This window comes from Copadichromis virginalis, linkage group LG4 (assembly GCF_057382275.1).
Source record: "Copadichromis virginalis isolate Kocher_CV1m ecotype Utaka linkage group LG4, C_Virginalis_male_GT1.1, whole genome shotgun sequence".
NCBI lineage: Eukaryota > Metazoa > Chordata > Actinopteri > Cichliformes > Cichlidae > Copadichromis > Copadichromis virginalis.
Genome location: NC_140621.1, coordinates 2,352,137 through 2,377,337, shown reverse-complemented (window position 1 = coordinate 2,377,337; position 25,201 = coordinate 2,352,137). Strand labels below are relative to the sequence as shown.

General features: G+C 45.7%; 1 protein-coding gene and 1 long non-coding RNA gene across 2 annotated transcripts; both read left to right on the top strand.

Annotated features, from left to right (window-relative positions):
• Positions 1 to 202: 202 nt before the first annotated feature.
• LOC146710542 (stonustoxin subunit alpha-like) lies at positions 203 to 10,994 on the top strand. The gene is made up of 3 exons (XM_085455324.1): positions 203 to 584; positions 6,981 to 7,058; positions 7,207 to 10,994. Exons 1-3 carry the CDS (start codon positions 203 to 205, stop codon positions 7,746 to 7,748), a joined length of 1,002 nt encoding a protein of 333 aa, XP_085311450.1. The 3' UTR covers positions 7,749 to 10,994.
• Positions 10,995 to 14,933: 3,939 nt separating this feature from the next.
• LOC146710541 (uncharacterized) lies at positions 14,934 to 25,029 on the top strand. Its single transcript, XR_014919958.1, has 3 exons — positions 14,934 to 15,229; positions 24,451 to 24,580; positions 24,836 to 25,029. It is a non-coding gene; the product is annotated as an uncharacterized LOC146710541 (long non-coding RNA).
• Positions 25,030 to 25,201: the final 172 nt, after the last annotated feature.

Genomic DNA, 25,201 nt, shown 5'->3' with positions numbered 1-25,201 from the left:
GGGGACACAACACTGGCTCAGAAGACAGGTCAACATGGTGGCTGACTGGGAACGTGTCTCGATGACGCTAAACTACGGGTGTCACTTTTCGCCTTTCTTTTCCTTTTTGTCGTCTCTCTTGGCAAAGACGGACTGCTCGGCACACGAAGCGCCCAAGCCTCTACGGAGGAAGCGGTGGAGGCTTGCGACATATACTACAACTATGATAAAACTAGCTAAACGTTTGCAGTCGTTAGCCCAGAAATACCCTCACGTGGCTGGCCTGTCGACTGTGGGGCAGTCCGTGGAGGGCAGGCAGCTGTGGGTGATGCGGATCGCCAGGGACCCCGACAGAAAGTCACTGGGGAAACCTAAATTTGGATACGTTGGGAACATGCACGGCAACGAGGCCGTGTCCAGACAGGTGCTGGTTTGCCTGCTGGCCAGATACGGGGAGGAAGAGCGCATCACTGAACTGGTTAACGGCACGGATGTTTGCATCGTGCCCGGCATGAGTCCCGACGGCTTTGAGAGGTCCACAGAGGGGGACTGCAGTGGTGATCACAGCGGTCGAAATAACGCCAAAAATAAGGACCTAAGCGGAGGTGTGGTGGATCATAAATTTGATTAGTTTTGAAGTTGTACATCTCTGTTCCTTACATTTCATGTCATGCCCTTATTAATGTTTTATTTGTTGCTTTGACTGTTTTCAAATAGAATATGCAGTGGGAATATAGAGGGAGATAAGTAGTGAAAGTTTTGCCTGGGTTGATTGTGCGTCGATCCATTGTTAATGCCTCAGGGCTCCAGTAGGTGGGTTCGCGCGCTTCCTCCTTCACTCAATACAGACGAGTGAGAGTGAGAGCTGCGTGTCTGTGCCGTTCTTTCACCTCTCCTCACTATTTCCCCTGTTTAAGGTAACTGTCATGCACAAATCTGTAAAAATGTGTGTTACTGTTGATTATTACATTGTCATCATTGTTCATTGTAGCGGAAGATGTGAATTGCAGACTATTTTGCTGAGAAGTTCCAGTTAAACTCTGTTGCTGTGTATGCTAGTTTTCGCTATTACTCCGCCATATTGTGTGAAGATTTTTCTGTTACTATCTGTATAAGTTAACTACTGAAAGACATGCAGTACTTAAAGTATTATTTCATTGCTGTGGAAAGTTAGTGACTGTGTCAGCTAACATGTGCGAGTTAAAAATATGTTTTTGTCTAATGCTACAGTTCATGTTATCTAAAGTATTCTCATCAGCTAATGCAGCGAACAATAGTGACTTAGTTTGGATACAGTTGTCCTGAGACTGAGTGCATCCATAAGAATATTGTTTTGGTTGTATTGCTTCTGAAACTCAATACAGACGAGTGAGAGTGAGAGCTGCGTGTCTGTGCCGTTCTTTCACCTCTCCTCACTATTTCCCCTGTTTAAGGGCACAACAGAGGCTTTCCTGACCAGTTCGACAAGTCTAGGCAAGTCTAGGCAAGGCAAGTTTATTTGTATAGCACAATTCAACAACAAGGTGGTTCAAAGTGCTTTACAGAGACATTAGATTTGTGCTGTCGGGGGGCCTGCATGGTGGCACTGTGGTTGCCAGTTACCCTTTTGATGACTCAGCCTCCCACGAGCAAGAAGGTCACTACAGCCCGTCGGCAGACGATGGTCTGTTTCGCCAACTGGCCCTGGTATATAGGGAGTGCAGAATTATTAGGCAAGTTGTATTTTTGAGAAATTTTATTATTGAACAACAAACATGTTCTCAATGAACCCAAAAAACTCATTACTATCAAAGCTGAATGTTTTTGGAAGTAGTTTTTAGTTTGTTTTTAGTTTTAGCTATTTTAGGGGGATATCTGTGTGTGCAGGTGACTATTACTGTGCATAATTATTAGGCAACTTAACAAAAAACAAATATATACCCATTTCAATTATTTATTTTTACCAGTGACACCAATATAACATCTCCACATTCACCAATATACATTTTTAATTGCACCTTAGAACACACATGCATCAACACTACAATGAGCGGGTGGAGGGAGGTTTGGAGTCTTCTCTCACCCCCGTTCTCTGCGACCTGCTGGAGCGGGGGGGCTAGGAGGAGGAGTTGGCCGTCCGACTGCGGTCTGGAGTGTGGGGCCTCCCTGCTACTGCGGAGTCGGGGCGGTCTGCCTCTCCCCACCGCAGGGAAAAGGGTAACACCACCTGGGTCTGGGTGCAGTTCCCCCCTCCAGGGGCAAGGGTACCTAGACCCGGTTTGTAGAGTATGCTTGGGGAGTGTGATCGTGTGTACAGCGTCTCTTTATGTCTGTCTCCACGTTGGTTGAGTGTGGAGTAAGTGCATATGAGAGCATGAGGGTGGGAATGGATGTTTGTATCTGTGTGTGCCTGTATGTCTGTGTCTATATGTCAGGTTGGGTATCAGACGCCACCTCTCTGGGGACATCTCAGGCCCTCCAAGGTTTGGAGGCCTATCTCCCCCCACCACCACTTCCCCTGCCAGTGGCGGACCCCCTCAGACATCGGTGCGTTGGTGGCTCTTTGTGTCTGGGGGTGGGCGTCCAGGTACACACCGGCTCACTCCTTGGCGGCCGCTTATCGGGGCCTGGAGCCTGGGGCTCGCTCGGGCCACTTCGGAGGTGGGGTGCCCCCGGCCTCTCGGCCTGGGGCTCGGTCACTCAGGCACGGCTGGCTGGCGGCGGAGCTCACGGGCGCGTCACTGCAACTCCCCCTGGCTTCTGCTCCGCGGCTGCTGAGTGAGCCCTCATCTGGGACTCTCCTCAGCTCTTTCTGGGACAGTGGCGCAGCTGCCCCTCTGTTGGTCTTCCTTGGTCTCTTGTGTTCTGGGGGCCTCTGGATGTCTGGAGTTTTGATCTCCTCCATACCTGCTTCATACCATAGAGGACAGGGCTGTGGCCCCCCCACACTCCCTAGCAGATCATTACATGGAGAAACCTTTGGAATGCAAGCATGCTGATCCACACAGGTATGCACACAGGTTTACACACGGGTGATCACAGACGCGGACTACAGCTTTCTTGGCTGCTGTCTCAAAGCACACTGTGCGCTGTCTATCTTGCGTGCTGCACAATATCGGTTATTATTTAGTATCTACTGTTATCTACTGCTAGCTAGTTTATTGTGATGGTGCTTTTTTTTTTTTTTTTTATGTTGCTCTTTGTTGTTTGCTGTCTCCTCTGTTTTTTTTTTTCTCCATACAGGTGACCCAGGTGTTTTTTTTTTGTTTGTTTGTTTTTTTTTTTTTCTTTCTTCCCCCCTTCTCACCGTCTCTTCTCCCCTTTGGTTTTCTTTCTCTCCCTCTCTTTCTTTCATTCTTTCTCCCTGTCCTATCCCCCAGTCATGTCTGTCCCGTTTGTAGCAACTGAAAATAAAATAAATTCATAATTATAATAAAGGTCAATCAAATGGACCAATATGGCAAGGCCATGATGATCCACTTGGTAAAATAAATCTGCTTGGCATCTTTCTTGGCCTTAAGACAACAATTCTGATGCTAAAGATCCAAACGGGACAAAAAAAAAAAAAAAAAAAAAAAAAAAAAATACATTTCTGACATTCAAAAACAAAACAAAAACAAATCAGCGACCAATATAGCCACCTTTCTTTGCAAGGACACTCAAAAGCCTGCCATCCATGGATTCTGTCAGTGTTTTGATCTGTTCACCATCAACATTGCGTGCAGCAGCAACCACAGCCTCCCAGACACTGTTCAGAGAGGTGTACTGTTTTCCCTCCTTGTAAATCTCACATTTGATGATGGACCACAGGTTCTCAATGGGGTTCAGATCAGGTGAACAAGGTGGCCATGTCATTAGTTTTTCTTCTTTTATACCCTTTCTTGCCAGCCACGCTGTGGAGTACTTGGACGCGTGTGATGGAGCATTGTCCTGCATGAAAATCATGTTTTTCTTGAAGGATGCAGACTTCTTCCTGTACCACTGCTTGAAGAAGGTGTCTTCCAGAAACTGGCAGTAGGACTGGGAGTTGAGCTTGACTCCATCCTCAACCCAAAAAGGCCCCACAAGCTCATCTTTGATGATACCAGCCCAAACCAGTACTCCACCTCCACCTTGCTGGCGTCTGAGTCGGACTGGAGCTCTCTGCCTTTACCAATCCAGCCACGGGCCCATCCATCTGGCCCATCAAGACTCACTCTCATTTCATCAGTCCATAAAACCTTAGACAAACCAGTCTTGAGATATTTCTTGGCCCAGTCTTGACGTTTCAGCTTGTGTGTCTTGTTCAGTGGTGGTCGTCTTTCAGCCTTTCTTACCTTGGCCATGTCTCTGAGTATTGCACACCTTGTGCTTTTGGGCACTCCAGTGATGTTGCAGCTCTGAAATATGGCCAAACTGGTGGCAAGTGGCATCTTGGCAGCTGCACGCTTGACTTTTCTCAGTTCATGGGCAGTTATTTTGCTCCTTGGTTTTTCCACACGCTTCTTGCGACCCTGTTGACCATTTTGAATGAAACGCTTGATTGTTCGATGATCACGCTGCAGAAGCTTTGCAATTTTGAGACTGTTGCATCCCTCTGCAAGATATCTCACTATTTTTGACTTTTCTGAGCCCGTCAAGTCCTTCTTTTGACCCATTTTGCCAAAGGAAAGGACGTTGCCTAATAATTATGCACACCTGATATAGGGTGTTGATGTCATTAGACCACACCCCTTCTCATTACAGAGATGCACATCACCTAATATGCTTAATTGGTAGTAGGCTTTCGAGCCTATACAGCTTGGAGTAAGACAACATGCATGAAGAGGATGATGTGGACAAAATACTCATTTGCCTAATAACTCTGCACTCCCTGTATTCCCAGAACCACCATGTAATGAAGACCACTTTTTGTCTACATGAGGTGCAGGAACAGTCTGTGGAGCAAGAGACACCATACTTCTTACTCCTCTCAAAGGGAACAAGGTGGGATTTTACATCTCAATGTCCCCAGTCTCCCTCGGAATGCTGTTGAAGCTCTGCCGGAGGTGTGCGTTGAAGATCTCGCGGACTGGGGCCTCTGCTAGATGTTCCCAGCACACCTTCACTATGCGTTTAGGTGCACCAGGTCTGTCCAGCGTCCTCCCCCGCCACCTGATCCAACTCACCACCAGGTGGTGATCAGTTGACAGCTCAGCCCCTCTCTTTACCTGAGTGTCCAGAACATATGGTCGCAAGTCTGGTGATACGATTACAAAATCGATCATCGACCTACGGCCTAGAGCGTCCTGGTGCCACGTGCACTTATGGACACTCTTATGTTCGAACAGGGTGTTCATTATGGCCAAACTGTGATTAGCACAGAAGTCCAATAACAAAACACCGCTCGGGTTTTTAACACAAAATATGAAAAATAAATAAACAAATTAAGAATTAATAAGAAAATAAATCAATCTGTAATACATAAATAAAATAATAATAAGATATTTTTAGTCAGTGAACTTGTGTGTTTTTTTTCAGTCTTCTATATCTGCTGTATTTAGATTGAAATGTCTGTATTAACAGTTCTATAACCTTCTTCTGAACATGAATGGAACACTGTAGAAAATGAACTGTTCTTCTGAACATGGCTTCTCTTGCCTACTCCTTGCTGCTAGAGACCTGGCAGCGTTTCCTCTCGCATAGCCGAGCCAGATTTGGCCTGAGGGAGGAAGCAGTTGCGACCCTCAGTACGTCTTGAAGATGATCATCCGTAAGTCTGGACCTGTACTTGGACTTATTGAAGTTCAAAGTGGAGAAGAGCTTTTGGCACAAGTATGTGCTACCAAAAAGGCACATGGTCCACTTGAACATTCGGGAAAGCCGAGGGAAACTAGGGCTCAATTCTCTCAAAAATTGTCCAAGCTTGTCTTCTTTTCCACTCACCTCCCTGAACTTTGCTTTGAGTTCAGAGTTGCACTGAAGCTCAATGAGCTCCATTTGAAGCACAGAAGGGGCATCTTGCACATCAAAGGAGAAGGGGTCCGCAAAAATGTGAAAGGTGGCTCTGTGTGTCTTGAAGTCAGCAAATCTGTGATCAAATTCCTCCTGTAGCCTCAAAATGACATCAACATACTCGTCAGCACTGAATGGTGTGCCTGCATCCACGAGTGTCTTGCATGCTGGGAAATGGCAAAGGTTTGTAAGAGCCCTTTGTTAGGGGGACCGCTGGACTCTTAGCACCAGCTTTGGGGTCACAGGGTCACATCTGGAACGAACACACACACACACGCACACACACAGACACAGACAGACACACACACACACACACACACACACACACACACACACACACACACACACTATGCACAGACTGGTACTCTTTGTTCATACCTGTGTAAGACGTCATAATGAACTTGTGCATATTCATGTAAGCTCAATAAAGAGCAGTGTTACGAGGGAGCAGACGAGAGCGACTGAGGTCAAGTGAAGGAACGGCGCTGTCACAGTTCTCTCCCTCATCAATTGTCTGGTTCCAGCGGTGGGTCTGTGCTAGACGACCCATCACCAGCTTTTTCCACTGGTTACCAGTACGTGGTAGAATCCACTTCCAGATCTGGTTGTCTTTAAATCTGTGAATGGATTGGCTCCATCTTATCTCTCTTTAACAAAAGAATCCAAGTGGAGCCCTCAGGTCTGCAGATAAGCAGCTTCTGACCAGAACTAGACGTAAAAACAGAGGTGAGCTTTATCGATGGCTGCAGCCAAACTCTGGAACAGTCGCCCTTCACATCAGGTCGTCACCAACACTGGACATTTTTAAAAGCCGGTTGGAAACACATTTGTACTCTGTAGCTTTCAATCCTGACCAGTCTTTATAGTCATTACTGTGTATGTTTCCTATTTTCTCTCTACTCTGTGCAGCACTTTGGCTCAAGCTGTTTTTAAATGTGCTGATAAATAAATGTAGATTTCTTTGAATAAAACAGTGGAGCCGAGCTTTGAGCTCAGTGTGTAACAGTGTGTGTGTGAGAGCCATGTAATGTCCATGTGTGCATGCTGACTGTGCTGCTCTGACCCCCCTCCTCCTTTCAGGGTGGAGCCTGCTGGAGTCCGATGGTTGAGACCAGGTCTGAGGAAGTGTAAGTGTGTTTTTAATGGGATTCATGAAAACAAAGCAGCACACATTCAACCATCTTCATCATGTCAGGAGTTATCATCAAAGTGTCAATCAATGAACAGATGATGGATCAATAACTGCAGCTGGATTGTGTTTGTTCTCTCCATCAGATTCCTGTCAACTCACAATCGACACAAACACAGTGAACACAAAGCTCCAACTGTCTGACAACAACAGGAAGGTGACACATGTGGAGGAGGAGGTTCAGTCATATCCTGATCATCCAGACAGATTTGATGATTATCTTCAGCTGCTGTGTAGAAATGGTCTGACTGGTCGCTGTTACTGGGAGGTCGAGTGGAGAGGAGACGTTTTTATATCAGTGAGTTACAGAAGCATCAGAAGGAAAGGAGACAGTGATGACTGTGTGTTTGGATGGAATGATCAGTCCTGGAGTCTGATCTGCACTGATGATGGTCCTCAGTCTGTCAGGCACAATAACAGAGTAACATCCATCTCCTCCTCCTCCTCCTCCTCCTCTGTCTCTAACAGAGCAGCAGTGTATGTGGACTGTCCTGCTGGCACTCTGTCCTTCTACAGAGTCTCCTCTGACACTCTGATCCACCTCCACACCTTCAACACCACATTCACTCAAACTCTTTATCCTGGGTTTGTGTTCTGGCCTCCTGGTTCCTCAGTGTCCCTGTGCTGAGTGGAGTGTAAAGAGTGTCTCCTGTTACAGAAACACTCTGACTGTTGAACAGATAGTTCAGTCTGTACATGTCTGTCTCTTTCACTCACAAACACGTTTTCAGATTCATGGATTCAATCAGTTGATGTTTGAAACTCTTCTAAATGATTCCTTGTAAACTTCTTCCTCTTCAGTCACAAACAAACAGGAAGTGATGTCACATGTGTTCCTGTCCACACAGCAGAATGAGTCTATTGCTGACAGTGATGTACAAACAGAGTGAGCATTTCTGAGGCCCAAAATAAACTGAGTAGTTCACTGAATGAACAATGGACTGTGAGCTCAGTTCCTTCATCATTAGTATGGATTATATATGTATCTGTATTATATTAGTATCATATATATCAGGTGCTGCTGCTTTCAGTCATTGTGCAAATGTGCTGTTTGTAAGCTTGTAAAGCTGCAGTCAGCTGAGACTGAAGAAGTCACCTGATCAGTGAGCAAACGTTTCTGAAAACGTCCAGATGAACAGAATCAACCTTTTGGGATCAGCCAGCAATGCAGCATCATTGTTGTTCAGCTTCAGAGGTTTGCAGGAATGAACTGATGACCAGAAACAGCTGCAAAGTCCAAGAAAATACCAGCTGGAGTTCAGCTGCATTTGAAGAAGTCAAAGAAAAGTAAGGATGGCAAAGGGCGACGTTTTCTTCCAAAGAGCTGCAAACATGGTCGACGCCTCATTAGAAGAATCATCTGGACATTTGTGAGGAACTCTAACCAAGAAAGCAACGTCACACAGATCCAACAGACAGTTTCCATGACTGCAAGTGTTGAGTGGAAAAATGCTACATTGCATTATTGCATCCTCTCACCACAGGAGGCGCTGTTGGCACCACTGATTGCTGATCAGCTGTTCTCTGATGATCTGATTGATACTGTGAATAACGGGACTCACTGAACTCTGTGACACAGTGAAGATTACAGAGTTTAACTTCAACATCTGACTGACGTCACACAGACAGAAGGATGAACCAGTGAGGCACAGAACACAGTTACTGGAGATACTGGATCAGCTCCATGTGAACCTCTGATGGAGAAGCTGCTGAGCCAGAGAAACATCAGGACATGACAGCAGCTGCACTTATCTAACAACATGTAGCAGAGCTGATCTATGTTAGAGGATCTATCACAGCAGCTGAAGCCAAAGTCCAACACTGGATACCAGCTGAGCCTGTGCTGAGTGTAGTGTTACAGGAAAAGGGCAGAAACACTGGTAGCTCCCAGTGATGCTGACTGGGGCACAGAGCTGAATGATGCAGCATCAGGACACTGTTTCAGTCTGACTGACAGAGAAACCTGTAGCTGTATCTACATGTGAGGCAGAGGCCACACAAGCAGCTTTCTATGTTTCACAGTGACTGAGATCTTCAGTGGGGGTGGACATGCTCCTGTACAGACCTCTGAGGAGAACCAAGGTGCAGTCAAAGAGTCCAGTCTGTCCTCACAGATGTGAACATGTGCTTTCATCAGGTCTGCTGTCAGCTAGCAGGCTCACATCAGAATCACTGTTCCTGAAAAACACAGTCTGTGTGACATCATCAGTCAGCTGATGGTCCCAGATCTGAATGGTTTCTGTCTCTATGAGGAAGTCAGAGAATATCACTGAGGTGTGGATCAGGTCTGAGTGAGCTGTGGAGGGACAGCTTTAAACAGTCCACAGGTCTCACGTCCTGCTCAGTCTGGTAGCAGATACCTCGTATTGTTCCAGATGTGCTGACATCAGCAGCAGCACAGCTGTGTGATACCATGAATCTCAGTTATTGATCCAACACACAGTAAATACAAAGATCAGGATTTCTGAGAGTAATCATTATGAGTCTGAACACATGATCACTGAATGTTAGTCTCCACAATAATAAGCTAACACAAGCAAACACAGCTTTCAGCTCTTATTTTGAAACTGGCTTATTTAGAGAGCTGTGATGTGAGCGTGCCTGGCTCTGAGGCACTTGGGTCAGCCTCTGTTGTTTAGAAGTGTTACAGACTGTGAATGACACAGACCTGTCAGTTTCCATGTTTGTCTGTAACACAGCTCAGGGCTCCATGCTGAACGCATCCATCCAGTGTTATTGATCCAGGACTGATACCAGCATTGGGATCAATACTACAACACACAATCACATGTGTCCACGTGATGTGTTTGACCAGCTTTATTCATTAATGATCAATCAGCTTATTTACTGCATCTGAGTCCAGCTTCATTTAAATGATCCAACCATGAAAATGACATCAGTCCTACAGAAGCACTTCATGCTAACAGGAAGTCATTGATTAAGGTGGAATAACACAGAGACACAACCACTCACAGCTAACCTGACCCCACTAACTGCATGTGTTTGGACTGTGGGAGGAAGCCGGAGTACCGGAGAGGACGCACACAAACACGGGAGAACATGAAGCACTGAAACAAAGATGGTGGATTTGACCTCAGGACCAGGCAGGGTTACGGGGGTCATGACCCCCCAATAATAGATCCAGCTACACTGAAACTGTTAATTTCATTTACTTTTACTGTTTTAAAGCTATCAGGCTGCTTTGTGGCTCACTCAATACTAAACTAAGATACTTTCAGTGTGAATCATTTGCAGGAACACAGGCAGGATTTAAAGTGCAGAACTTTACAGTCTCTGTCTCAAAGTTGGTCTGAACATGCTAACAGCTCTTTGTTTTTTTCAGTTTTCACTGGTTTGATGTAATGAAAGAAATTTTAAAGAAGCAGACGATTGTTGTTATTTTAGTTCTATAGTTTCATAAATCGTGGTGTGGATCTAAGTCAACATTCAGAATAAATAAGATAATACAGCACTTTGATGGTTGCCTTTGTATTTTCCCAGCAGTGCTCAGGTTGGTTCTCGGCTACATTTACATACAGATGTTAATGTGTTCAGCAGCTGGACTCATCTGAGGAAGGAACATTGGAAAGGTGCTCAGTGCACAACTGCATCACTAATTTTATGTAAGACCCTGTGTTTTATTGTATTTATATATTTGTAACATTTGACTCAAACACTTTTGGGAAGGATGAAAATGTTTTCAGGAGGAAGTTTTTCCTTCTGTCCGACTGCAGTACACACAACACTGCGTCTCCCTCCCTTATCACAGTTCCTCAGGCTGCTGATGAGCGCCCCCTGGTGTCAGTGTTGATGACGTCATGCACAGTGAAACATAAACAGTGTCTGTTAATAAAAAATCATGTGTCCATTCTCATGTTTGCATCATGTTTCTGTAAAATCATCAGCTGTTTCTGAACCTTCTTCATTGTTTGACTCATTCCAACAGCTGTGAGCTGTGATGGAGTCAGAGCAGCTTCATCACTGATGTTCAGGTGAAGCTGAACTTAATAAACTGTAGAAATGATCAGGATTCAGGCTGGATGTGTAAAACACTTCTGTGTGAGGTCGCAGTGCTTCATATGTGTGTGTGGGCTGAAGCACACACGTGTGAGTCCTCAGAGGTTTCACACACATCACTGCACACACTTATAATCCTAGTTTAAGCTTGTGGATCATATCGGACACATCAGCAGCTCTTTGGAGACAAAGATTTGAGATTTAAGATGAGTCATAGTCTTTCTATCCATGGTAGCTTCCACTGCTGAGGCTCGGGAAACATGAAGAGGATAATTAAGAGCAAGCATCAGCTCTGTCTCATCTAACTACACAGTATTATGATCATGCACTTATGTCTCAAACTAAGACAAAATGAGTTCTGTGAGTCTTTAGATTATCAGTAATTCTGGTGACAGTTTGACGCTCAGTGGAGCCATTTTTGGTTTGTGATGAGTGTTTTGTGAGCTTCTGTTTTGTGAATCGCTCTTTGTAATTTAGAAGATGGTGCAGAAATGTGCGCGCCCTTATCTGAGAGGACACGGAGAGAGTGTCGCAGACTCGAGGTGAGGAGATAAACCTCGGAGCTGGACGGCCTGCACGTTACCCATGTGCATCTTTTCAGTGACATCAAGTGAACCCATAATAAGCATTTCTATGTCTTAGACATCATGTCCATTTCTAATGAGAGATTATTTTTAAATGAGGGAAACCTGGTCTAACAACACGCTTCCAACAGAGCTAAAGGTTCACCACAGTGAGACGGTGGGACTCTGATAAGAACTGAAACACTGTGTATGAACAGCTGAGACAAAACTATATATAAACACTCATTTATTCCAGTTTAGTTTACAATGATTTCAAAGTAATGTGGAACGATTCATGTTCGTGAGCTGTTACAAACACAACTATTGATTTGTCTATATATGGTCGGACTACAAGGCTCGTGTTGAGGCTCTTGGAATAATGTGTGAATTACAGCAAGAAATGATGGTTTCCCATTTTACCAAAGTGGAATAAAATCACCACAGCAAAGAAATCATGTTATTGTCTGCAGCTAAAATATATGGTGAACATGGTTTTATAATAATGTGCAAACACAACCTCACTCTGCTCTATACGAGGAGCCAACCACAGCTGTCCGGGTCTTCATCCACCACCTCCACCATCTTTGCTCATCATCATTCACTTAATTGCTGATTGGTTTAAATCAAACTCCATTACAGGTTCAACTCCATCATATAACAGCATGTTGACTTTGGATCTGGTGTGCAGTGCCACCTTAAAAGATGAGGAAACTAAGAGATTACAAAAAAAGAAGTGGAGGAGTTAAAGAGCTGCAGCAGATTAACAGTTTCTGACAGTCATGTGTTAGAAATAGGACGATTAGATGAGCTGAGGGATCCATCTACTGCTCAGTGAAGCCTCATCAGAAACAGTCTCAGTGGAAGGATGGCTCTATTGTTAAGGAAGGACACAGGCAGAAAGACTGGCGTCTGTCACACAGGAACTGGACTGAAAATCAGCTGCACATATTCATCAGTACGTGCAAACATATTATAGGTGTGGAATTCAGGACAGTACCATCAGAAGTTGATCCACTGTGCAAATGTCTGATTGGCAGTGGCTTCATTTTTCACTATGAACAAACTGCTAATGCAGCATCACAGGACGTCAGCCATGGATTGGCCTCCCCAGACCTCAACATTACTGAAACATCTTAACAGAGGATGGAAACAAAGGGAACCAACATCCAAGAAAAGACCAAGACTCCAGGCTGTGCTGAATTATAAAGGTGGACTGACCTCCAGGGTCCTTAGTATCATATAAGCTCAGTTTGTGTCTTATATACTTTCCATTTATATAACAAAATATATAGAAAGGAGGGTGGTTTAAGATGTCTGTAGAGTTTTATTCATTATCTTTAGACAAACAAAGAAAGCACCATCCATTCGTCTCCAGTCTGTATGAAAAACAGGGGAAAGGTCAAATTAAAACTTTGAAATTCCTTTCACAATAAATCCATAAATAAACAAAATAAAACATAGAAAAGTGTTTAAACCCACTTTTCCATAAAGCTGTCAATAGGAAATGTTCCAGTAAACATGTCTGTGTTTCTGCTGTTTTCCTTTCATGCGTCCACAGCTGACAGGTAACCCTATTGGAGTCGCCATAGTGACGGGTGGCGTCTCAGCTTCAGCGTGTTGATGGGCACAGCCATGGTTACCACAGCTGGAGTTGGTGTACGGCGAGCTGTGAGAGGACAGAGATGGAGAACGCACATTTAACTCTTTAACAGGAGATACGTTACGACTAACAGACGACTGCTGTCTACATGATGTCTTTGCAGCCCTTATGCTACATGTTACACAACTTTTCTTCATGCCAACAAGACTGAGGTGCCACATAGTCGACACATACAGCTGATTATGATGCATGTTTTACTATTGCTATGTTCACATCATCTGCTTGGCTTTATTACTGAGAGCCTGGAGATCCTCTGACGTGTGCATGGCTGATGTGAAGTATGATTAGTCCTACATGACATCAACAGCAGAGGCAATGAAAGCTTTGTTGTTAACAGGTTGTAGGTAAAGTCAAATGTCTACTTCTACACTTGTGTTGGGTAAAGTTCTTCTCACTGCAGCAGATTTATATCTGTGCTTTCACAGGGCGTGATGTGGAGCTCAGCGCTGAGGTGCAGGTCTCCTTGGAGACGGCATCCTGGCTGAAATATTATCATGCTTCCTTATTTATTTATTTATGCCTGGAGGACTAAAGGACTCCGTGAGAGACTCTCACCCTAGCAGCACCTGTCCCTCTCCTCCTCTTCAGTTCGCCTCAACATACGCTCGTCATATTTTGTGATATGATTTACTCTGAGGTGTTTGACAAGGTTAGTGATGTTGCCACAACCATACATGCCAACCCTCCCGATTTTTCCGGGAGAATCCCACCTTTCTCCAGATTTTCCACCCGGACAACAAAGTTGAAAAACCATATCGCAGAATTCATAGCGCGGCCCAGCCAATTCCAGTTTCCAACAATGACGGCAGCGACTTAGTTTTAATATCACTCTTATTAATCTTTCTGGGTCGCAAAAAAACTTTTAACATATTTTCAGGTGAGAATGTAGCTGTGTAAACTTCAAATATCTGAGCCGACACATCGTCTTCAAACCCCCGCGGTCTTTCACCACTCGGGTTAAACATGATGTACAAGTCACTTTGATAACTTAAAAATGTTATTGTTTGGCTTTTTCAGTGTTTTATTTGTTCGTGAGTAAATCGGTTTGGCTGAGATTAAAGTTATTAGATTAGATTAAATTAAATTTTATTATTCCCTCGGGAGGGTTCCTCCGGGGTTTTCACACAGCTGAATAAACGTCAAACAGAAAACTGATTAAACAGAAGAGTTTACGTCAGTGTCCGGTTATATTTTAGACAGCAAGGAGCAGACGGCAGAGTTTCACTCCACCGAGGGAGCTCGTGACGTACTACCCGGCTTTCTTTAGACCGCGAAGGCGGGTCCTCAGGTGGAAGCAGCCTCTGAATTTGGACACCCCCGCTGTTTCCGGGCCGGCCAATAATAACGGTGACATTTAACGTATTTTATCCGATAAATAAACCCTGTAAAATATATTTATCCGCCCAAACAGCCCTTTTGAATGTCTCCCTAATTCTGAGGTCTCAAGGTTGGCAAGTATGGCCACAACACCTCACTTTTTTTGCCACATTTATTGCAAACCACGGCTCAGCTGTTTGTGGAGGTAAAATACATCCGCACAATTACGCTCAGCCATTGTTGTGAGCGCGCACGCCAAGGGGCTGCGAGACATTTATACAGCCGTATTTCGCACATGACTATGAAAGGCGGAAGAGGAAGTAGTTCCTTTGAATGTAGGCAATCCGAATGTTATAGTTTCTTTCCACTGTGTTCCTGTTAATGATAAACTACAAATTTACTCTAAATTACTAAAATATCGATATTTTAATGTGAGAATCGATTCTAGAACATAAATGATTGGTATCGGAGGAATCGATATTTCAGGATCGATCCGCACATCACTAGTGTCCAGGTGTGGAGTGGAGCTTGTTGTTGGTGTGTGAAGAAACTGTAAGTTTGCTTTGTTTCCTCCTTTAACAGTTTGTCTTTAGGAACTTTACTGTTTGTTCAGCTCGTGTTTGATTTCTTCACACAACAAACTGTGTGTGTTTGTATTTCCGGTCTCTCCATTAAAGTCAGTGTGTAATGTTTCCTGGCTAACATCAGCTGTGTGCAGCTTAGTTCAGCACAAATCTGCCGCTCCATAGTTCACGGTAACGGACTCACAGCTGGACCAACGAGGCCGAGTGTGTCCGCCACTCTGAGCTACGTTCGTGTTTGTGTACTTGTAGTTTGTACTTTGAGTTCACTCAGAGCCCACAGAGGACGCAGCGTACGTGATGACGTCACAGCCCTTTACCGCCTTTACTGTCACTGTGATTAATATTTACACACGAGACACCTGCAGAGCTCTGACGCTAAGCTAGCACACAGCATGCTAACACTAAGCTAAAGCTAGGCTAGCCAAGAACCCAGAGTGAGGTTAAAGCTGAGTAAACACTGACCCCAGACCAGCACCGTGATAAAGTGAGCTGCTGCTGCTGAACTTGAACAGGTAACAAAGTGATGAGCAGTCAGGCTGCAGGTTTCTACCTGTTCATGTTTCTACAGTAGAATCACTTTGAAGTGTCTTTGTGCTGTTTCATCTTTGATTTGTGTTCATAAACACTCAGAGAAACATCACGTGACCTCATCAGGATCTGTGTTGGTGTGTGGGGCTGTACCTCAGCTTTATGTTGTTACATGTGTAACCGGTGTGATTCTGCGTTGTGTCTGATAAAAAAAGGTAAAAGAAAGAAAGACCTCCAAGTAAATAATTTGCCCACTCCAGCTCCTCTCCCACAGGGGAATTGTAGAAAAAGGGGAGAGGCAAAAGGGGTACACTGTATTTATAGTATTGCACCAAAGAAGAAGAAAAGAATGAGGAGGGGCTCTAACTGATAATGAACACAACTACAGGCTTGGAGGTCCTAAAAGTCAGGTATAAAAGGAGAAGTTTGGGGGTTTAGAACACATTTTGTGTAATTATAACAATGTTATTTATGACTCTGTTACATTCACCCCCCAAGAATTACACAAAATCCTAAAGGGTACACCAAAAAAAAAAAAATATAAACCCACAATAACAGATACAGTGGCCTCAAACAAATTCACATCGCATATACAATGAATTAGATCAGCAACATAGCTTCCTCCAAGGAGGATAAGAGACCTGAGACCTGCTCGGCGCCTAGCAAGGTCCCAGGACTTTCTATAGACAAAATGAGGTGCCATTTACACCACACAAAACAGGCCATAATATCTATGGGCGTCACTATCAGACTGCACAGACTGACAAAATACAATGAACTCTGTGCCTGTATTATTCTTTTCCAAAAACAATAGCAATGAAAAACATACAGAAATAAGCAAATTCACACATCAATAACCGCTGCTTGAACAGGTTCAACACCAAGGAGTGTTTCAAGTTGAGCCATTGATTCAATCAAGCGACGAACTGGTTTAATGATTCTACCAAAACGTGTGGTAAGTCCTTGATCCACGTCCACATTTTTGGGTTCAAGAGAATGAAAAGTGTGGGACGGGAAAGCAGCAGGGGAGCCTGGGGAGGCTCCATCACCAGCCAGCCCACCAAGATCAGAAACACCCATTATGGGAGGGGTCCCATGAACGCCATCTTCGACCGGGTCAGCGGCAGATTGCTGATGGATCCATGATAGTGTGCGGTCATCACACTCGCCAATGCTGGAGACGGAATCCACAGTCCAGGTGGCAGGAGGTACAGCTCCTGTGCCCCCAAAAGATGTCACAGACCCATGCAGGTCAGACTCAGCGGGGCCACTGACAACGCTCACAGCAGGATGTGCAGCATCGTCATTCAGTGTTGTGTCCAAGGGCAAAAAGTTAACTTGAAGGAGCAGGTTGCGATGCACCACACGCTCATGACCTTCTTTGTCTCTGATACGGCAGATGTGAAGAGCAGGATCCAAGTCAACTACCGTGTACACAACAGGTTCCCATTTGTCAGAGAGCTTCCTTTTTCCTCTGACTCCCTTGTTTGCCAACAACACCTGGTCCCCTAGTGAAAGAGGCAGACCCTTCACTTTTCTGTTGTACTGGTCAGACTGGTGTCTCTGCTCCATTGTGCTGTGTTCCTGGGCTCGGAGCATGGCAGAGCGCAGGTCATCCATCAGTGACTTGACATAGGTATCATAGTCACAAATGGTGTCATCATGAAGGACATCCCGAAACATGAGGTCAACTGGCAACCTTGGCACCCTCCCAAACATCAGGTAGAATGGCGCAAAGCCGGTGGTCTCGTGTGCCGTACAGTTATACACAAACGTCATGGACTGTATCATCTGCGGCCATTTCTGCTTACATCTGGGGGGGAGGGACCGTAACATGTTTCCAAGGGTGCGATTAAATCTCTCTGTGGTACCATTACCCATGGGGTGGTATGGTGAAGTGTGGGATTTGGCAACGCCACCCAAAACCAGAAGCTCTGCAAGCAGCTCACTCTCAAAACTAGCTCCCTGGTCAGAGTGAATGCGCTGAGGGAAGCCATACACACAGAAGAATCCATCCCAGAGCTTTTTAGCGACTCTCTTAGCTGTCTGATCCCGGCATTGGAATGCATGTGCTAATTTTGTGAAGTGGTCAGTAATCACAAGGACATCCACAGACTTGTTGTTGCTGTCCTCAGCTGACCAGAAGTCAATGCACACAAGTTCCAGTGGAGCACAGGTCTTAATGCTTTCCAACGGGGCCCTAGCTGCTGGCTCTGGGGTCTTGCTGAGAACACACCTGCGGCAATTTCTCACATGACCGCGCACATCCTTCTCCATATCATACCAGAAAAAATGCTGACGAGCCAAGGAGAGTGTGCGAGGTTGACCTTGATGACCAGCATTGTCGTGTATGCCAGACAGCACCACTTGTTTTAGGGAGTCAGGTACCACAAACTGGAATCTCTTGTGTTTGGTCAGTGGGTCCCTCACGACTCTGTAGAGGACACCATTGAGGAATGTGAGCTTATCCCATTGTTTCAGGAGCCGCAACGTATGTTGGTTCTCATGACAGCGCTCACGTCTGGAGGGTCTGCGCTTACGCTCAACATAGCGGGCTACTCTGGAGATCACAGGATCCCCTGTTTGATGAGACAGGAGATCAGCACGGGACAGCGCATGAGTAACATCACAGTCAGGTGGACTGATGGAGGTTAGGTGACCAGCGAGGGATGTTGCACGCTGGCGAGAAGCAGACTCCCACTCACAGAGCGAAGACATGAGAGAAGACACGTCATCAGTTGACAGAGACACATCAAGCACAGCAGAGGGTGGAGCACTGCGTATCGATTGAGGTTGACAGGTCAAACGGAAGGCATCTTGGACACTGGCATCTTTCACACCACTGACTTGCTCTAGCAGCTCAAAGTATGGCTCCGACAGGAGCCGCTGGGCCAACGGCCTCACAAACGGTTCCCTGCTCAGGGTGTCTGCCACAATGTTCAGCTTTCCAGGAACATATTTGATCTCAAAGCAGTATGGTGCAAGCTTAGAGACCCAACGCTGTTCACAGGCATCCAGCTTTGGCTTAGTCAGAATGTATGTGAGAGGATTGTTATCAGTCCAGACAGTGAACCGATGACCCTTGAGCCAGTGGCTGAACTTATCGCACACAGCCCACTTCAGAGCCAAAAATTCGAGCCGGTGTGCTGGGTATTTGGCCTGACTGCGGCTGAGAGACTTACTAGCAAAGGCTATAGGTCTTGCTCTCTCCTCACCAGCTGGCACCTGGGATAAGACAGCACCCAGCCCATCCATGGAAGCGTCAGTTGAAAGGATGAATGGCCTCTCAAAATCAGGATGTGCCAGCACCGCACAGCTGAGGAGTGCACCTTTGAGTCCCTCAAATGCTTTCTCACAAGCAGGAGTCCAATCTTGAGGGGTGAGCTTGCGAAAAGTTCCAGGTTTCCGACTCCCATGGCAGCCTTTAGTCCTCTTCTGACCGGCAGTTAGAGCAAAGAGTGGCTTCGCAATACGAGAGCACCCTGGAATAAAATGCTGGTAAAACATCACCATGCCAAGGAAGGATCTCACTTTCCTCTGAGAAGGGGTGCAACCGTCACCATCCATAAGGTCAGTCTTCTGAAAATTGGCGATAACCCTCACTTTATCCTGATCAACCGAGACACCACCAGCATCCACGACATGACCCAAAAACCTCACAGAGCGTCTGAGAAAGTGACATTTTTTCTGCGCCAGCTTCAGATTGCTGGTCCTCAGGCGAGAGAAAACAATCTCAAGACGTCTTAGGGCCTCCTCTTCTGAAGGCGCAAACACCAGCAGGTCATCAAGATAACACAGGAGGCTGGAAAAGTTCAAATCACCAAAGATGCTGAGCATCATCCGCATGAAAGATGCTGGGCTGTTGCATAGACCCTGGGGAAGTCTGTTGTACTCATACAGGCCAAGAGGTGTAGTGAAAGCAGTGTACCGTCTGTCAGACTCATGGAGGGGAACGTTGTAGAACCCAGATGTGAGGTCCATGGTGCTGAAGAAAGCATTCCCACCAAGGGCAGCAAGACAGTCAGCCTGATGGGGCAGTGGGTGAGCATCCTTAATGGTTTTGGCATTGAGCCAGCGGAAGTCAGTGCATATCCTCAAGTCACCTGACTTCTTCCAAACCATTACCAGTGGCGAGGCGTATTCGCTGGTGGACTTACTGATGATGCCTTTCATCTCCATGTCTGACAGCACCTCTCGCAACTTGTGATAGTGAGCCGGGGGTACTCTGCGATAGGGAAGCCTGAAAGGGCGGTCGTCAGTGAGGTGGATACGATGGACAAAGTCTTTCACCTCACCACAGTCCAGTTTGTCTCTAGAGAACACATCTTGGTAAGTCAACACAAGCTCCACCAATTTCCTCTTCCACCCATCTGACACTTCACAGCCCTCAATATCAATGTCAGCCAACCCAGCATCTTTGAGTAGCTGTGCAGAGTCAGGCACAGAGTCTGATGAGGGGGGAAAACTGGTATGCTGGTCAGTCAGAGTCTCGCAGAGACCTTGAGTGATGGGCAGGTCCTCCACAGCAATACAAGGAAAGACATCCGCAATCTTAGCATTGCGACGAAGTGTCACAGGGCTCTCTGTTGGGTTAAGGACTTTCATAGGGACCCAACGATCTCCCCACATGGGTGTTATAATGCGCCCCACCATTATGTTCTTTGGAGTGGAACGGGCTGACGTGGGTTCCACAACGACAGTACTTCCTGGAGACACGAGGGCAGAAGGTGGCAGCTTTCCCCAAACTACATATTCTTTTTGTGGCAGGAGAGTGACACTCTTCCGCAACCTGACTGTACCTACTTTATCTGGCAACACAGGAGCAGACCACCGTGAGATACAGCTCAGCAACTGCAGGAAGTCTTCACAATCAGTGCCAGTGTAATTGGAGTTAATAAGCTCCCAGTACTTTGTATCAGCCTTCATCTTCTGAATGATGGGCCGGATCACATTGCTCCCCACGATGAGCTCATCTTTTTGCCCAGGAACCACAAATGTTGGTACAAGAAACCTAGTCCCATATACTTCAATGTCCAAATCATAGATGCATTTCGGTTGTGTGAGAAGGCCACCGCAACCAACCAGCACCACATTTTCAGGGATATGCTGCGGAATCAGAGCAACACCAGCGGCTCTTAGCTTGCTATCAGCCTCTTCACTTAGTGTGCATGACATACTTCCTGAATCAAGCATGCTTGTCAGGGAACACCGGCCACTGACCGACACTGGAGTGTAAAACAACTCACTAGCCCTGCCAACTCTTTGTGAACCCATAATAACAGTCTTCTCATCAGAGAGGCTACTACAGCAGTTAACATATATGGCTTCTGGGTCTGTTGCATTTCTGAGGGTTTCATCAACACTGCCCATGCTACCCCTCTCGTTACATGGGCTGGCTAGTTTAAAGCAGCATCGGTGGGAGGAGGGACTGAAACGCTTGGTTTCTGGTGCAACTGTGGGCATTCACGCCTCATGTGTCCAGGGTCAAAGCAGCTGTGGCATAGCTTGTACAGCCTACAATGCACATGGGTTGTGTGTTCATGTGAGCCACACACTCTGCACGAAGCACGATGAGCATTGCGGTGCCCATGGGAATGACCTGTGGGTTGTGGGCACCTAGGACCAGTGGCTAGTGATGCAGTGCACATGGACAGAACCTTGTCAAACAGTGCTACCATCTGTTGAACACCTGGCTCAGCTGGAGGAGGGCCAGAAACTGGCAAAGATGGGGGCATGACATGTAGAGTCAAAGGAGGACAAGCAGAGGGCTGCTGCACACTTACCATGCCATCAGAAGAGAGAGGTTGACATGTGGCTGCAGAGGGAACAGAGGGCATAGGATACGAGGCTGGCTCATGTGTTACTGGGACTGCTTGAGCACCGCTGGAGTGGGGCTGGCTGTTAACAGCGACAGGGCTCTGATGCGGGATGGACAGACTTGCTGTATTATGAGACAAAACACTAGACTGTCTCATTTTCCTCACATAGTTGTCCAGACGGCTCTGAACCTCAGCTGCAGTCCACTCCTCAGGGGCCTTCAGTTGAAAAGACAACGTAAGACTGTGGTCAGGACAGTGATTAATGAACATCGAAACAACCTCACTACTGGGGTCCTCTACCATCTTGCCGCGCCTGCGGAGACACTCATCAGCAGCATCAATAGACTTGTTCAACCGGATCCAGTAATCCATGGCGTTCTCACCTGGACGTGGCACAGTACTGTAGAAATCTTTCATGGGCAGGCTGGAATATGTCAAGTCGCTGAAGTTAGACCTCAGTATGTCAAACACAGCAGTAATAGGATCATTCCGATTCAACTCAGGGCGGCAACGAAGTGACACCTTGACCACATCTCTGGCTTTGCCAGTTAGTCTAGACATTAATATGGCAAACATTTCTTCATCTGTGTCACAGCTGATTCTGTGCAGATAACATCTCATCATGTCCTCCCATTCACCGATGGGAAATAGATCTGTGTTGTCACCCTTGAAGTATGGTGGAGCTTTGGTGTCTGACTGAACAACAACCTTCAGCTGGGACTGGTCATTGCAGCTCGAGGGCACATTCTGGGGAGACTGTGGCTGGGTGGGGGCTGGCTGGTGCATAGAGTTAAGAGAGGATGTGATATTTTCCCCAATTTGCTTTGCTAAGTCAGTGATCAAGCTGCTCAACATGTCACTTGTGACAGCCTGGGTGTGTGTTTGGCGTTCGCAAGCAGCTGGTGTGGAGCTAGCTGCTGGCATTAATGGTGAGTGCATCACTGGCTGGTCTACAGTGTGGGCACCAATACCCGGGACTACTGGCCTACCCCTCCCAAAAAACTTTGGAGCAATCTGATGACCCCTCCCCAAACCAAAGGTCATATTACTCCCCGTAGAGAACAGATCAGGCAAAGCGCTATCCACAGTTTCCTCACTTAACATGTTGGCCCAAGTGAGATATCACTGTTCAACAGCAAAAAAAAAAAAAACGAGCCTAACCCCCACACACAATTATGCAAAACTTCACAAAACAATGAAATGTGGGGAGAAGAAAAAAAAACATCAAAGAATCAAAACACCATAGAAAATAAAATGTTGTTTTCTCCTCTCAATTAAAACAGGCTGTAAAAGCCAATATCAATAGAGAAAAAAAAATTACAATCCGTGCCTGTATAATTTGAGGCAACAATATGAAACAGTGACAGAAATGATCACCTACGTATTTGCCCTTTAAGTTCACACGTGACAGAGATGCCTGCAAGCCAAATTACGGGGCATCGATCACACACATAAAAACCTGTGAGTCAAAGCGCAGGGCACAGGATTCTGGCACACAGCTGCAGAGAGGAGGCGGGAAAACAGCGGCAGCAGAAGGAGGAGGGGTGGATCGCGGATTGGCGATGTGACGGGTCAGCGGCACCAAGTGTAACCGGTGTGATTCTGCGTTGTGTCTGATAAAAAAAGGTAAAAGAAAGAAAGACCTCCAAGTAAATAATTTGCCCACTCCAGCTCCTCTCCCACAGGGGAATTGTAGAAAAAGGGGAGAGGCAAAAGGGGTACACTGTATTTATAGTATTGCACCAAAGAAGAAGAAAAGAATGAGGAGGGGCTCTAACTGATAATGAACACAACTACAGGCTTGGAGGTCCTAAAAGTCAGGTATAAAAGGAGAAGTTTGGGGGTTTAGAACACATTTTGTGTAATTATAACAATGTTATTTATGACTCTGTTACACATGCTCATTTGTTCATTTCACACAGTAACATCAAAGTAATGTTATGAGGAGTAATGAAGTAACGTACTCCATTACTTTTAATCAAAGTGTTCTGTGTAATATGTGTAATAATGACTGTTTTGAGTAATGACCCACACTGATCACAACAAAGAGGAAATGCCTCCAACATGCACAAACATTTGAGCCACAACATGCAGTTAATGTGCACAAATGTCTTTGATATGCTGCTCAGTGATGGTGGTGACTGTCAGAGCAGAGCTACTGAGAATCAATAAGTAATATCAATGATGGGATCAGAATCACTAAATTCTTCTCATCCCTGTCAGTATCATACATGTGCTGTATAATGTGATAAATGTAGAGGTGCTGGCTGTTCTCTCACTCTGCTGTTTAGCTGTAAAGGACGCCTCCCTGCCTTTGTCTCATTCATGACCTTTAATAGTCTCTTCTAACATGCAGAGATCTGTATGATCTGTTTCATAGAGTCTAACCAGCCTGTACAGGTAACAACAACAGTCACTGCATCACTGACACACAAACGTCATCTCTGTCAATAACAACATTCATACATGGAATAAAAACACATCAGTGGATCATTGCTGGAGCTGATGTTTGTGCTCCTGGTGCAAAGGCTCTCAGTTTCCTCCTTGAAATAACATCAGTGGTGGGTCAGCGACATGCTTTCTTTCCCTCTCAGGTTTAAATATCTGGGACTCTCCACCGTTTGGTTTTAGAGCTGAAGAAGCTTCTCAGATGAAACGTCTTCCAGAAACTTAAAGACATCTCTTTTCTCTCCAAGCTCCTTAGATCACATGACCTGGATGACTGAACCTACAGACATATTGACCTGGTTTCATGGTCACATGACAGGTCAGAGGTCAGCGACTGTAACTCAGTTCCTCCTGTTAATGTGAACTCACTGAGTGTTTGTGGTTTACCTCTCAGACTGACTGAAGATGATGATGGAGGAAGAGGAGGACAGAGCAGAGTCTGCAGGGTCCAGCTGTCCGTCTGTGAGGAGTGACCGGTCCAAAGAAGAAAATCCAGGCTTCAGTGGTGAACCTGGAGCAACGAGGTCAGAGAGCTGAACTCACTGAGTAACAGAAATAATTCTGCACTGACATTATAATCAGTGTTGACTCTGGTTGATTGTCTGACTGTGTTTGTGAGCTGAGAGGAAATGAAAATGAGTTTGTAACAAAAATCAGTTTTGTCCAGTTTTCCTGTAAAAAGCTGAACTCTAATCTAAGAGGATGTTACTGACAGGAAACAGCTGCATTATCTGCAGTCTGTGTGATCACAGCTGCTTCAATCATGTTTGTGTCTGCAGAGGTCAGAGGTCACAGTCTGCAGGGTCCAGCTGTCCGTCTGTGAGGAGTGACGGGTCCAAAGGCGACGTTCCAAACTTCAGTGGTGAACCTGGAGCAACGAGGTCAGAGAGCTGTGATGACTCCTTTACATGTTTGTGTTTCCTGGATAAATATGACCTGAAACATCCTCAGATTGTTACAAAGATTCATTAAAAAGAAAACAATGAAAGAGAAAAGATCCAAATGTTCGACTTGGTCATTTGCTGTTTGAGGACAGTGATGCTCATATCTGTGGGGAAAGTGTGACCTGAGTGGGTTCATGTTTGTCTTTAAAGAACAGAGCTGCTCTGATTCTCTTTGTGTCTGATCTGTTAAACAGTCTGAGA